Source organism: Emys orbicularis, chromosome 21 (assembly GCF_028017835.1).
Source record: "Emys orbicularis isolate rEmyOrb1 chromosome 21, rEmyOrb1.hap1, whole genome shotgun sequence".
Classification (NCBI taxonomy): Eukaryota; Metazoa; Chordata; order Testudines; family Emydidae; genus Emys; species Emys orbicularis.
This window is the reverse complement of record NC_088703.1, coordinates 4520746-4534808: the sequence shown is the minus strand read 5'-3', so window position 1 is coordinate 4534808 and position 14063 is coordinate 4520746. Positions and strand designations below refer to the sequence as shown.

The 14063-nt window shown below is 51.5% G+C and overlaps 1 protein-coding gene across 1 annotated transcript in view; it reads left to right on the top strand.

Moving 5' to 3' along the window:
* Positions 1 to 2649: 2649 nt before the first annotated feature.
* NPAS1 (neuronal PAS domain protein 1) overlaps positions 2650 to 14063 on the top strand; it is a 75654-nt gene continuing 64240 nt past the window's right edge. The window contains exons 1-2 of the mRNA XM_065420935.1: positions 2650 to 2741; positions 5521 to 5768. Of these exons, the coding sequence (XP_065277007.1) occupies positions 2650 to 2741; positions 5521 to 5768 (340 nt within the window). The remainder of the gene's footprint in view (positions 2742 to 5520; positions 5769 to 14063) is intronic.

The following is a 14063-nucleotide window of genomic DNA, read 5'->3' as shown; positions in this document are numbered from 1 at the left end:
TGCAATCATCTGCATTGTGTCCCCCGCTGCTTGGCTCATGGCTGCTGTTGTCCGGGCCCGCCTGCTCATGGAACGATGTCGGGTTGGAGGGAGGTCTCGAGGGGGGTTCCCCAGGGATCTGTTCTGGGTTTGGTGTTGTTTAACATCTTTATTAATGCCCTGGATGTAGGTATAGAGAGAGCAGACTGACCACATTTGCAGGTGACACAAAGCGGGGGGCGGGGGGGTGTTGCCAACACTTTGGAGGGTAGAGCTAAGATTCAGAGGGATCTTGATAAATTGGAGAACTGGGCTATAGACAACACAAAGAAATTCAACACAGACAAATGGAAGGTGCTTCCGTTAGGGAAGAAAAACCAAATACAGAATTGGGGGTAACTGGCTTGACAGCAGCACTGCTGAGAAGGAGCTGGGAGTTGTGGTGGATGGATCCCAACCTCAACATGAGTCAGCAACGCGATGCTGTTGCAAAAAAAAAGCAAGTGCGGTTTTAGGTTGCATTAACCGAGGTATAGCCTGCAAGTCCTGGGAGGTGACAGTACCGCTCTGCTGGAGAACAGTGTCCAATTTTGGTCATCAATGTATAGAAAGGATGTAGAGAAGCTGGAAAGGATCCAGAGGCGAGCGACAAAGATGATCAAAGGGTGGAACACAAGCCGTATGAGCAAAGGCTGACGGAGCTGAGTGTGGTTAGTTTGGAAAAGAGGAGATGAAAGGGGGACACGATAGCGGTCTTCAAATACTTGGAAAGCTGCCATCAGAAAGGTGGAGAAAAGTTGTTCTCTCCTGCCACAGAGGACAGGACAAGGGGCAGTGGGTTCAAACTACAGCCCAGGCGATCTAGATTAAATCTCCCCTCGCTGTAAGAACAGTAGGACAACGGAACAGACGCCTTTGGGAGGCGAGGGGGGGGGATCGTTTTCACTGGAGGTTTCAAAAGGAGGCTGGAGCCATCTGTCTTGGGTGGTTTAGACCCAACAAATCTGCACCTTGTGAGGGGGTTAGACTAGATGACCCTTGTGGTCCCTTCTCACCCTGTGATTCTATCCCGTTGAGCGCAATTAAAAAAGCCGACTGGGCGGCATGCATGGGGCAACACCACCAGCAGAGGGCATGCTGTCGGGCACTCCCATGGGGGCAAAGAACTGGAGAACACAACCCCCTGCGCACACACACATACTGCTCCCCTGCTTCCCCCCCCCCCCCCCACACACTGCAATAGAGGAAGAACTAGGGAAGAGCTGAGTGATGGTCTAGTGGATAGCACACTGGAGTGGGAATTTGGACACCTCGGTTCTCATCCCAGCTCAGCCACTGATCTTCTCAGGGCCCTTTGTGTATTTAGACTGTGAGCACTTCGGGGCAGGGTCTGTGTCTGGGCAGCGCCCAGCACGACGGGGCCCTGATCTCGGTCACTGTGTGTCTGGGCAGCGCCCGGCGCGACGGGGCCCTGATTTCAGGTGTTACTGTAATAATAGTAGTCTAAGATTATTAACCTCTCTGGCAGCTGTTCCCTGCACGATGCAGACCAATAAGTGAATGTGCTGGTCTGTACCCGCTTCAGAGGGGACCCCAGAGTCAAAGAGGGGGGCGTTGCTCTGATCTCACGTAGAGGTGAGAGGTCCAGCGAGCCTGGTGGTCTCCCCCATTTATCCTAAGGAGAGATTGTGCCTGTCTCCATCGCTTATCCTTGAAGGATACCCCTGCAATCTTAGCTTATGCCCTACGTGATCCCAGCAGAACAAGGAGTAATGGTCTCAAGTTGCAGTGGGGGAGGTCTAGGTTGGATATTAGGAAACACTATTTCACTAGGGGGGTGGTGAAGGACTGGAATGGGTTCCCTAGGGAGGTGGTGAAATCTCCTTCCTTAGAGGTTTTTAAGGCCCAGCTTGACAAAGCCCTGGCTGGGATGATTTAGTTGGGGTTGGTCCTGCTTTGAGCAGGGGGTTGGACTAGATACCTCCTGAGGTCCCTTCCAACCCTGATATTCTATGAGCAGGTGATCCACCGTTATCTAGGCCATGTGCCTGTGTGCAGCTCCTGTTCTGGGGACCAAGCCTCCTGCCTGAGCAGGGACCAGGTCTGCATAGCAGAGGGCATGAAGAGCTGGGATCTGTGACTGACAGTAGTGCTGGCAAATGCCCCTAGCGTAGATGCAGCTATCCTGGCAAACTAGGAGCACTCTGCAGTGCTAGTGTAGCTATAGCTGGCGTGAGTTATGGTAGCACCGAATGAGAGACAGTCCCTGCCCTACAGACCTCACAATCTAAGGAGGGGCTTATTTTCCCCATAGAGTCATGGGAAACTGAGGCACAGAAAGGGACTCCCCCAGGGTCACTCTGCAGAGCTGGGACTAGAACCCTGGTCTCCCATATCCCAGGCCTGTACTCTATCCACTAGGCCATACTGCCTCCCACAGGGGTCACCCTAGTCTCTCCTCTTCTTCATCATCTCCTAGCCCTTAGCAACAGCAGCTAGGGCTTCGGCAACAGGCACTTCCTCTGTCTGTGCGTCGGCTCCCTGGTGGGGGGAAGAAAACTGACCCTCTCTCGCCTCTTGTTCTTGTAGGACGCCTGGCCCTTCTCCAGAGGCAGCCGCTCAGAGACTGCCTGAAGTCAGCTGATCTGGAGCACAGCGCCCCCAGTAAAGATGGCAGCCCCGTTCGGCAATGAGGTGAAGTGCGTTAGCGTAGAGTGGGACCTGTTGCAAGGACTGTTGGTTAAGAATCAGCCGGTGCCCTGGTAAGATGCTGAAGAGGATGGATTCTTTGCACATATATAGCCCCTTCCACCTGCGTGTCTGAAAACACTGTACAGGTGTGGGTTAATAAAGCCAGACAACCCCCCGGAGATGGTGGTGTCCTTGAGGGAAACTGAGGCCCAATGAGAAGTAACTCCCAAGTAACTCTCTTCCCAGATCTGGACTAGAACCCAGGAGTCCTGGCTCCTATTCCCCTATTCTAACCACTAGTCCTCATTCTCATCCCAGCCTGGAAATAGAACCCAGGAGTCCCTGCTTTAACCACTAGACACCACTTCCCTCTGCCCCTGAACTGGGAATAGAACCCAGGAGTCCTGGCCCCCAGTCCCGCCTATTCTAACCACTAGACCCCACTCTCCTTCCAGAGCTGAGAATAGACCCCAGAGGTCCTGACCTCAAATCCTCCTTGCTCAACTCACTAAATGCTTTCCCCCTAAATTGGCAATGGAACCCAGGAGTCCTGGTTTCTAGCCCCCTGCTGTACCCCCTCCTGCTGCACCCTTTGCTCTTCCAGCCCCTCCCCACGGTGAGGATTTTCCCAGGCCCGCTTGCTGACAGTCTCTCATCCTGGGGTAGCAGGGACCAGCCTCCAACGTCTGGCACTGAACTGAACTGTCGCTCTGACGCTTTTAAGGGTCTCCCCCACCCACACCCCACACCAAATCTCTGAAGGGAGAAACCCTGGGGCTGAAACATCCCACACAAATGCAGCCCCCTCCATTCGGCCACCAGCGGGGCTCCCAGCTGGAGGCTGAGCTGGCCAGCAGCCAAGCGTAGAGAGTTTTCCCCGGTGTCCTTGGGGAGCCGTCGCTGAGGGTTGTGTCCTCATGGGGAGAGGACCCAGAACGCTCCATGGTTATTAGCCGTTCCGTGAGCCTAGACTTGACGCTAGACAAACAAGTCCCGGCAGCTCCCGGGGCGACTCATGGCCAGAATTGCATATTCCGCCTCATGGGACTAACTGGAAATGTGCCAGCGAGTGTCCCACCCGCTCCTGGGATCCCTGGTCTGATGCCACCAGCCCCACAGCGGGAGGCCCCTTCCATTTAGGGATCCCCCCAGCCAGACTTTTCATGGAGAAATGCAGCTCTCTGTGCTCCGAAACGATCCATGAATTCGGGGCGCAAATCGCTTCAGCGGAGGGGAAAAGGTGGTTTTATTGCAAAAAACGTTTGTTTTAAAATCCGTTTCAAATTCAGATCGGCCTTTAAAAAAACAAACGCGCAGCCACCGAAGAGGGTGGAAAACACCCAAATCAAAACAAAAAACGAAAATCCCCACAAACAAGAGTGAAAAACACCCAAATTAAAAAAAAAAATCCTCAAACAAACCAACAAAAATCACAGAAAAAGGTGAAAAACACCTGAAAACAGCTGACTCAAAACACAATCCTTTCAAAGTGACCAAAAAGTTTTAATTGTTTTGAAATTTCTTTCAAGTTTTTAATTCAATGCAAAAAAATTTTGGGGGAAAAAACCACGCATTTGTTTCGGTGGAATCAAACCAAATGTTTTAAAATTTTATTTTATGTTTCGATTTGGTGCCTGATCTGCAAAACCCATTATTTGCTCAGCTCTGCAGCGGGCTGGGTGGTGGCAGAGATACCCCTCGCCCTGTGGTGACTGTCAGCTTGGGGCTTAAAACTGCAGTGTAGACATTCCCACTCGGGCTGAGTCCAGATGCTGAGACCCACCCTGTTTTCTGGGTTTCGGAGCCCAGGCTCTGGCTCATGCAGAAACATCTCCACTGCTGTTTGAAGCCCCGTAGTGTGAACCTGAGTCAGTTGGGGGCTTGGAGGCTCAGTGCCAGGGGCTTGGTTTTTTGCAGTATAGAGGCACCCTTGGTGCTTCAGAGAATATGTTCCCTCTTTGGCTGTGGATGGAAGGGGGGCTTAGTGGGTAGGGCTTCAGGAGACCAAAGTTCAATTCACTGCCCCTTGAGCGGGTTGCTTAGGCTGCCCCAGGCCTCAGTTTCCCCATCTGTAAAAGGAGGATACCCTTAAAGGGAGGTTGGGAAATCCATGAATCTGAAGGCATTCAGTGCTGGGGGTACCAGATGCAAAATTGTGATTTAAAGAAAAAAAAGTGAGGGATTTTATTTTTAATTTGTTTTGAGGGGCCGGGTTGTCGGGCCGGGGGTCTGGAGTTCATAGAGCAGACACAGTCTGGGAAGCAGCAGGACCAGCCCACGCTCGGACCCCCTTGCCACGGTGTCTTGTCCAGAGCCAGATACCAGGGTGGACTTCCGCTCCGGTGCCTGGGTGCTAGCAAATGAGAATGAGGGGACTAGCGTTTGGGGTGCTGGGTCTCTGTTCTCCCCTCCAGCGTCAGACCCTCTGAGCATCCCACGGGCCAATAAATTCCTCATTTATCCCTTCTGCGCTCCCCAGAGGCCCTGCCAATTTAGTATCCCTCTGCACACATCCTGGAAGGCAAATGCTCTTTCCCAGCCCGCCACGTTCTAGCTACTGAGCACCAAGAGGTCTGGGCCCTTCCGAAAAATCAGGAGAAAAAAATTCATCGTGGCTCTACCCACAACGGAAAATGTTCCAAAGCAGCGTTGCATTGGGGGGTCAGGCTGGGTGGCTGCACATTGGGTGGGGGTTGGGGGGCGAGGGCAGTGGCAGTGCCCTCTGTGATGGCTGCAGGGGGACCAGTGTTGCCTGGTTGAGTCGGGAAGATGGCGGGTGGGGAGCAGCCCCCCGACCCCCAACCCTCGCGCTCTCTAACCCCGGTCTGTGTGTGCTCCCCCTTCCCCCAGTCTGCAGGCCCTGCGGAAGGAGAAGTCCCGCAATGCCGCCCGCTCCCGGCGCGGCAAGGAGAACTTCGAGTTCTATGAGCTGGCCAAGATGCTGCCCCTGCCCGGCGCCATCACCAGCCAGCTGGACAAAGCCTCCATCGTCCGCCTCACCATCAGTTACCTCAAGATGCGCGACTTCGCCAACCACGGCGACCCCCCGTGGGGGCTGCGGGCCGAAGGGAGCCCCCCGCCTGGCCCCGCCGGCAAAGGTAAGAGCTGAAAGCTGCGGGGAAGCAGAAGGATTAGGGCTCCCCCCCACTGTGCCCACCTGCAAGAACCCCCCCCCCTTAGTGATCAATGCTGGAAAAAAAAAAAACAATGGATCATGAAGCAAAGAGGGATTATACTCCATTTGTACTGACCCCCATCACCGTGGTATCTGACCCACACTCAACTCCCCGTGGGGCAAGGCAGGGCTGTTGACCTAGTGTGACCAACCCTAAAGGTGTGAAAATCACAGGTCGGACCCCGAAACATCATGAGATTGGCCAGCCCCAAGCCCATGAGATTGTTAATATTATCTTTTAAAATACTAATGGGGGTTTCTTGTCTGTCTTCTGTTCAACCCCCCCCCCCCCCCCCGCCACCCTGCCCCCCCGTGCACCGGCGACACTTACTAGTGCCAGGGCTAACACTTTTATTAAGCTGATTCTCAGGCCGTGCTGCAGAAGTTCTCCCCCGCGCATCTACCCCAGAGAGTTTATAAGCTAAACAGACAAGGCGGGCAAAGGCCAGAAGGGGAAAACAGAACCCCAAGTTTGCCCATGATCAGACAGCAAGTCCACGGTCGAGCCGGCAACAGAATCCAGATCTCAGTCCAGTGCCCTAGTCACTGGCTCCGAAATATTACCCTAGAAGAGTCACTTCATTAGCTGCTAGCAGCAGTAGACTCTTATCCTCTGTGTGGTCCAGCCACAGCAAATTCGGCCAGCTCCTGGGGGTTCCTGATATGTGCCCAGTGAGGGCATTGTGACTCCTCCATCTCCCCCCCACCCCCAGCTCTCCCTGCCCTTGTCCTATCGAAGGGGCATTGGCTGCTCCATTCCGACACATGTGCGCGCTCCCTCGCACGCAGAGCGCACAGAAAATAGCATTGATTAGCCACGCAATAAATCACCATTTAAATAATGCAGCTTCCAAGTGTGTAATTAAGCAAATTAACTGCCTCGGAAGAATACAGGCTTCCAGCGATTTCTGATTACTGTCATTACCCGCGGGGTAGTTATCAGGCAAATAACATGTGTTCCCTGAAATAGGGATAAACATCTGCCTATTGTTACAGGGGAGCTGGGGAGACCAGCCCCATGCTGTCCATTCCTCCCCCCCACCCCCGGGACATTCACGCGCAGACGGATTCCGACACACAGCCCGCTTAATTTGCCTCTCCTTTGGCGTGCGGAGCCAAGATCTGTTGGGAGAGGAATTATGATAATGATGAGCTTGGCAAGAGGATGCCGGGTGCCTGAGAACTCGATCTGCTTTTGATATTGTTGCAGCTGGGCCTTGGGGGGGGAAAGAGGTGGTGTGATGGGGAGTGGGGCCTAGGGGTTGTGAGGGGGGATCTGGATTCCTGGCTTCCGTTTCTGGGAGAGGAATGCGGTTTAGGGGTTAGAGCCAGGGGGTAGGGAGGAGTATGAGTCAGGATCGCTGGGAGAGGGGGTATGAGGAAGGGTTTAGAGAAGGGCGGGGGCCTGGGAACCAGGACTCCTGGGTTCTATTCTCAGGTCTGACACTGCGTGACCTTGGACAAGGTTACGCTAGCTATAAAATGAGGATCCTAACCTGCCTCTTTGCTTCCACCCGCAAAGCTTTCCTTGCAGGCTATCATTTTGGGGGTAGGCCTACCTTTGCGTCCTTTCTTGCATCAAAAGTGCCCTGCCTGTTATGACTGGACCTCCACCTTTGCAGCAGGAAATACCCTCGCACATTCAAATATCCTGGTGAACATTGCTTTGAAAAAAACCACACAAAATAATCCTGATTTCCTGACACTGTGTGAGCTGGGGAGCGGATCAGAGCGTTGTCATTATTCCTGATAGATAAACCTGAGGCGCGGGGTCACACAATGAGTCGGGGTTAGAACCCAGGAGTCCTGGCTCTGAGCAGCGCTTGTTCCATTAGAATACAGGTGACCTAGGGGTCGAGTCATGCCGAGACGCCGTTCTGGTACCCGAACTTCCTTTTGTTAGGACTCGCACACTGATGTGGCTTCGTATAGTTGTAATACTTATACAGCACTTTTCATCCGTGGATTTCAAAGCCTTCTTCAAAGGAAGTCTTCTAGCTCATTCTCCCCATGTCTGGGGAAATTGAGGCATGCAGGCAGGAGACGACCACAGCTAGTTGGGAATCTTTCAACTAAAACGCTTTTTTGTCGGAAAATACCAGTTGGTCAAAAGGGAACATTTCCGCGGGAAATTTTTGACAGACTTTTCTACTTGAAAAATGTTTGGAGGGAAAAAAAATTTCACAATTGTTTCGTTTTGACATATTTTCAGAATGATTTTCTGATTTTTCTGGTTCTCTAGTTCATAACTACTTTTTGTTCAGACAGTTCAGCAAATCAGAATATTTTTTTTTAATGCCTGAAATCAAAAGGAAACGTTTCAATTGACCCCAACTGAAATATTTTTTTTATTTTATTTTTCGGTTCGTGAAAATTTTTAGGGTTTTGACTTTTCGTCCCGATTTGCCATGGGAAAGCATTTTGATATCTCGCCCCCAGCTCTGGAAGAGACTTTACGCTGGCAGAGATGGGAATAGACCCCATCCTGAGTCTCAGGCCAGTAACCCACCCACTAGGCAACACTGTCTTTAAAATGTCCCTTTACTGCTCTCAGTCCATCTCTGAGCCTGTACAGAGAGGGCAGGGGGTTCCTGCTGCTTCCTACACCCCATCAGCTGGGATAGGGGAGTTATTGCTGACCTCTTTGGGGGTTGCTGTGACAGCATCACCTGGGCTCTTGACACTTCTATGCCCAAAGATGAGGAGGGAAACGCGGCTGCCCTTAGTGGGACTAGGGGAGACGGCTGATAGACATCATAGTTCTGGGTCATAGAATATCAGGGTTGGAAGGGACTTCAGGAGGTCATCTAGTCCAACCCCCTGCTCAAAGCAGGACCAATCCCCAAATGGACCCCTCAAGGATTAAACTCACAACCCTGGATTTAGCAGTCCAATGCTCAAACCACTGAGCTATCCCTCCTCACAAAAGCATTTAGCTACCGAAGGGAGTCAGGCACGTAAATACTATGCAGGATCTGGGTCCTTGTCACCACTGGATGTAGCGATGTCTGTATGTTTGAGTGGGAGATCCACATGGGATATAACATAACTCCACGTCCCTCCTCTTTCCTGGGCTCAATTTCCTTCCTCCTACAGGCACTGGATCATCTCTCAGGACCCTGGATTTGGCAATTGCTCTGGTCCTAAAGTAATGTAACCCCCTCCCCATTCTCAAATAAAGATGTTGGCCTGCACCATTTCTAGTGCTGATTAGCATCTTTGACCCGGGGCCAATTTCCTAATCAATTGCATTAGTGAAATTAGCAGCATTTATGCTGACAGCAAAAGTCTTCCAGGCTTAACCAGGGAAAATATTAAGGTCACATTGATTAATAATCAGCAGTTTATTAAACATCTGCAGAGAGCCCAATTGCTCAAATTGCTCCTAATTTGACAGCAAAGGCAGTCTGATTTCCCTGAGTCATGGAGCCGCCCAAAGTGGAGCTGAATTCTCTAAAGAAAAAGCCAGCAAGATGCTGCCAGTTTTTGGGGTGGATCTCTGAGGTTTGAAAAGGGGCCCGCTGGCTCCAAGACCGATTTCTGTTGTTTTGATGGGGGCTGGGAGTCAGGGCTCTGGGGGTCTGTTCTGACATCTGGGAGGGGAGTGGGGTCTAGTGGGTTTACAACAGTCGGGGCCTGGGTGTCTGGACTGCAGGGTTATAGATTCATAGATTCTAGGACTGGAAGGGACCTCGAGAGGTCATCGAGTCCAGTCCCCTGCCCTCATGGGAGGACCAAAGACTGTCTAGACCATCCCTGATAGACATTTATCTAACCTACTCTTAAATCTCTCCAGAGATGGAGATTCCACAACCTCCCTAGGCAATTTATTCCAGTGTTTAACCACCCTGGTCTCAGATCTGCGGGAGGGTGGAGAGTTGTCCTTTGCTGTAACCACTAGATGAGGAGTCAGATTTCACGGGCTAAGATTTTCAGACCTGGCTAGAGATTTTGAGATGCTTTTAAAAGTGTGTAAAAATAACAGGAGTACTTGTGGCACCTTAGAGACTAATTTGTTAGTCTCTAAGGTGCCACAAGTACTCCTGTTATTTTTGCGGATACAGACTAACACGGCTGCTACTCTTAAAAGTGTGTGTGTGTGTGGGGGGGGCGGCTGATTTTCAGAAAATGTTGATCACTTGCCCTCTGAAAATCAGCCCCTTCCAGTTACGCAGCTTGAGACCCCTTAAAAGCGAGGCCCCCAAAATGAATAAAAAGTGAGGTTCAAGAAGTGAGGTTTTTTTTACCCACGAAAGCTTATGCCCAAATAAATCTGTTAGTCTTTAAGGTGCCACCGGACTCCTTGTTGTCTTTGTGGATACAGACTAACACGGCTACCCCCTGATACTTGCCAAAATGAATAGTCACTTTGGAAAACATTGGCCCCTGGGTAAAGCATGACTGGCTCTTGTGTGTGCATGCGCCGGTGCCCTCTGCTGGATGGGATCAGAACGGCTCACCTGTGTGTCATAGACCCCTATACTGATAACAGCTAGTGGCGATTCTCCTTTAGTTCAACTGGCGGGGTCTGGGCTTGTGAAGCCGTGAGATCTGAGTGCTAGTCCAGCCTTGATGTTCTGAGTGGTCACATTGTACTTACCACAGTGACTTGCAGGTACTTGTAAAGCACCAGTGGTCTGCTGAAATGCAGCGATGCGGAAAGGTCTGTGTTGTACCATTTAGTCTGAATAATTTATTTATTGAAAGTGGCTGGGGAGACAGTAGGACAGAGATTGTGTCTGACTACCTTAAACAGCCCCCATCACCTCACCACAGCATCTGAGCATCTTGCGTTCTTTAACCTCACAGCGCCTCTGGGAGGCAGGGCAGAGCTGTTATCTCAATGTACAGATGGGGAAACTGAGGCACAGAGCAGCATAGTGACTTACCCAAGGTCACACGGGCAATCTGTGGTGGAGCAGGGGATTGAACTCACCTCTCTCAAATCCTAGAGTAGCACCCTAAAGACTGGGCAATCCTTCCTAGCCAGACCATACTTGATCTCGGACACTAAACCGACCTGGGCCTGGCTAGTACTTGGATGGGAGACCACCTGGGAATGCCAGGTGCTGTATACAGGCTTTCTTTCTGGACCATCCTTCCTCTTAACTGAGGACATTTGGCCTCTGTTAATGCAGTCTTGCTGTGGGCCTTAAAGGTGGGAAGAAGTGTGACCTACTGAGGGGCTGGGGACTGGGTTCTGTTCCCAGTTCTGCCACTGGCCTGCTGGGTATCCCAAAGCAAATCACTTCCCCTCTCCGTGCCTCAGTTTCCCCAGCTGTAAAATGGGTAGAATACCATCCTCCTTTGCAAAGCACTTTGAGATCAACAGATGAAAAGAGCTAGATAGTATTTACTAGTCACTAATTTCAAGCCCACATTTGCATCTGTGGAACTCATGGCCACAAGGGAAGATAGTGGCTCAGCAGGAATTGGAAAAGGATTTCCAGGGGGTAATCAGAAGATTCTGAGTTAAACGCCAAGGGTCAAAGGGGGGAAAATAACCCAAGGGCACAATTCACTGTTGCTCTGCCCTTTGCATGGTGCTTTCCACAAGTGCAAAAGTGGGCGTGAAAGGCTCCTGCTTTGCACTGCTGTTAAGGACCACCCAAAGCACAAGGCAATGACAAATTGGGGCCCCAAATGCATTGGAAGGGCTATAAATCCTCATGCTCCAGGGAGGCACCTACCAAGTGTTGAGGGTCAGGAAGATAGTGTCCGTGGAGGCAAGTTACCCCATCACTACAGCGGATTTTGCGGCTTGCTATAAAGCCACTGATAGTGGCCGTTGTCAGAGATGGGATACGGGACTAGATTGGTCTGATTCAGTCTGGCTAATTGTTATGTTCCCTGCTGTGTTGGAAACTGAACTGGGATAACCAGAAAGTGAAACTGACTACAGACAAAGTGAAACTGACTAGCTTTAATGTACTTGTCTTGGGGGGGCGGGGAAGGGTGTGTGTTTAGGGGGAATAGATAAATGCTTCTGACTCATTTCTCCTTCTAGTCCGGCAGACAAAGGCTGACTGAGATCCAGTGATTAGAAGCTAAAATGAGACACATTCAGGCTGGAAATAAGATGCACATTTTTAATTGTGAGGGGAAATTAACCATTGGAACCAACTGACCCAGAGGTGGGGTGGAATCTCCATCGCTTGGAGTCGAGATTGGACGTCTCTTTCTACAAACCATGCTCCGGCTCGCCCACCAGATAGGGGCTGGATGCAGGAACGGCTGGGCGGGATTCTTCAGCTTGGGTTATTATGCAGGAAGCCAGCTTTATCCCCAGCCAGCAGTGGGGCAGAGCTGGAGCAGGGGAGAGAGCAGAGGCCTCACAAGCAGCAGAGCCCAACCACCCCCCAGGGAACAAGCGACCTCTCTCCCTTTTGCTTAATAGCCAGGCTTGGTGGCCACAGGCTTTCTGCATTTTGTGGGCATTGGAGGGGATGGGAGGCCTCTGGCCGAAAGCAGAATAGTGGCTGCCCAGCCTGGCTTGGGGAAATTGTTCCTTGAGTAGGGAGCAGCCCCGGGGAGGCTGATAGACCGAGTGTTGAAGCCGCATCACTGGTGGAGTGGAGGGAAGAACACGATAGGAGTCCAGGAAAGATAACTGGGGAGGGGGCAAAGACATGCAGAGCCTTGCAGGGGAGCATGTATTTCCTGCACCCCAATTGGCACAGACCACCCCAAAGTCCTTGGGGGTTGCCTCAGGGGAGAGGCTCAGAAATGGCTCAACCAAAGCAATGTGCTGACCCACGCTACACCCCTAGGTAGGGCAGGGTCCCGGAGAGCCATGGCCCCGGCGGGTGCTGACATCTCAGTGAGGATTAACGGCTGCTCATCTGTCAGGGAAGGGGAGGCTGGCCAGAGCTGCCTTCTGCCCTGAGCTTGTAGGAGGGTGAAATCATGTTTTCTTTTCCCTCCCAGGCTTAAAAAAAACCCAACCCCATTGCTGGTTGCCTTGTAAAGGTGAATTGTGGAGGCCTGGCCCAGATCCAGCCACAATTACCAGCCTCTCAATCTAATTGACCCAGATTGTCCCCGCCGCTTGATGCAAGATATGCCTCCCTCCCCACCCCCAGCATCTCCAAAGCAAGAGTCTGCATCGCCCAAGTGGGAACGGGGGGGTGCGGGAAGAGCCTGTTCTAGAAGCACAAGATGCAAAGCCCCTGGGACTGATTCACCTTGCGTCATCTGCACCAGGGCAACAGGAGTGCAAATCGGTGCCATTCTGATCTAGTCGTGCGTTGCAGTGGTGCAAAGGACGGTGCAAGGTGTTGGAGCACTGGAGACTCCAGAGGGGGGCCCCCTGAATGCAGGGCACCAGAGGACACACACATGCCTGCCCCTGCACTGCACCTTGTCTCCACAGACAACAGCTGTCCTGGGAGTATTCTAAGTAGATCTCGGGGAAAATTTTCAACCAAACTTTTTTCAGTAAAAAAAAAAAAAAAGGCAGGTTCAGTGAAACCGGAACATTTTGTGAATTCTTGCCGGTTTCGCCTAGTTGTTTCCCTTGAAAGAAAATCCTCCCTCTAACTTTATTAGCAAATCAAAAATGTTTCTAAAAACAGTCAAAATGTTTCGTTCCACCTGAAACAATTTTTTTTTTACTTTTCAATTTGCTGAAAATGTTGAAATTTTTCATTTTCGATCCAAAGGTTTTTTTGTTTTGTTTTGTTTTTGTTTTTTTGGAACCCAGAACCCAGTTATTGGCCCAGCTCTGATTACAAGCGCTGGATAGGGAGGAGGCTGTTAGTGGACGTCCAGTTGCCACGATCCTTCTGCTGATCTCCTGTGATGGGCTCGGCTCACAATACAATTTGGAGGCGTGGCGCAGGGAGCGAGTTCAAGTGAAAACTGGCTGTGGGCGTCTCCTGGGGCCAGGACAGCTGACCACTCGTCCCACTCTCATTGCTGCTGTTTTGCCAAGAATTTGGGAGCATGATTTTAAGGCTATTTACCCATTTGATCTTCTCCCCGCAATGCTTTTTATTTGTGCTGAGTTAGGAACATGCGAACTACCAGGCTGGATCAGAGTGAGGCCCATCTAGCTGGTTTCCTGTCTCCGACAGTGCCGGCGCTAGGATTTTTGCCGCCCCAAGCAGAAACAATTTTGGCCGCCCCCCCTTTTTTTCTTACCCCACCCCTGGCCCCGCCTCAGCTCCGCCCCTTCCCCAAATCCCCAGCCCTGCCTCCTCCCCCCCAAGCTCTCAAG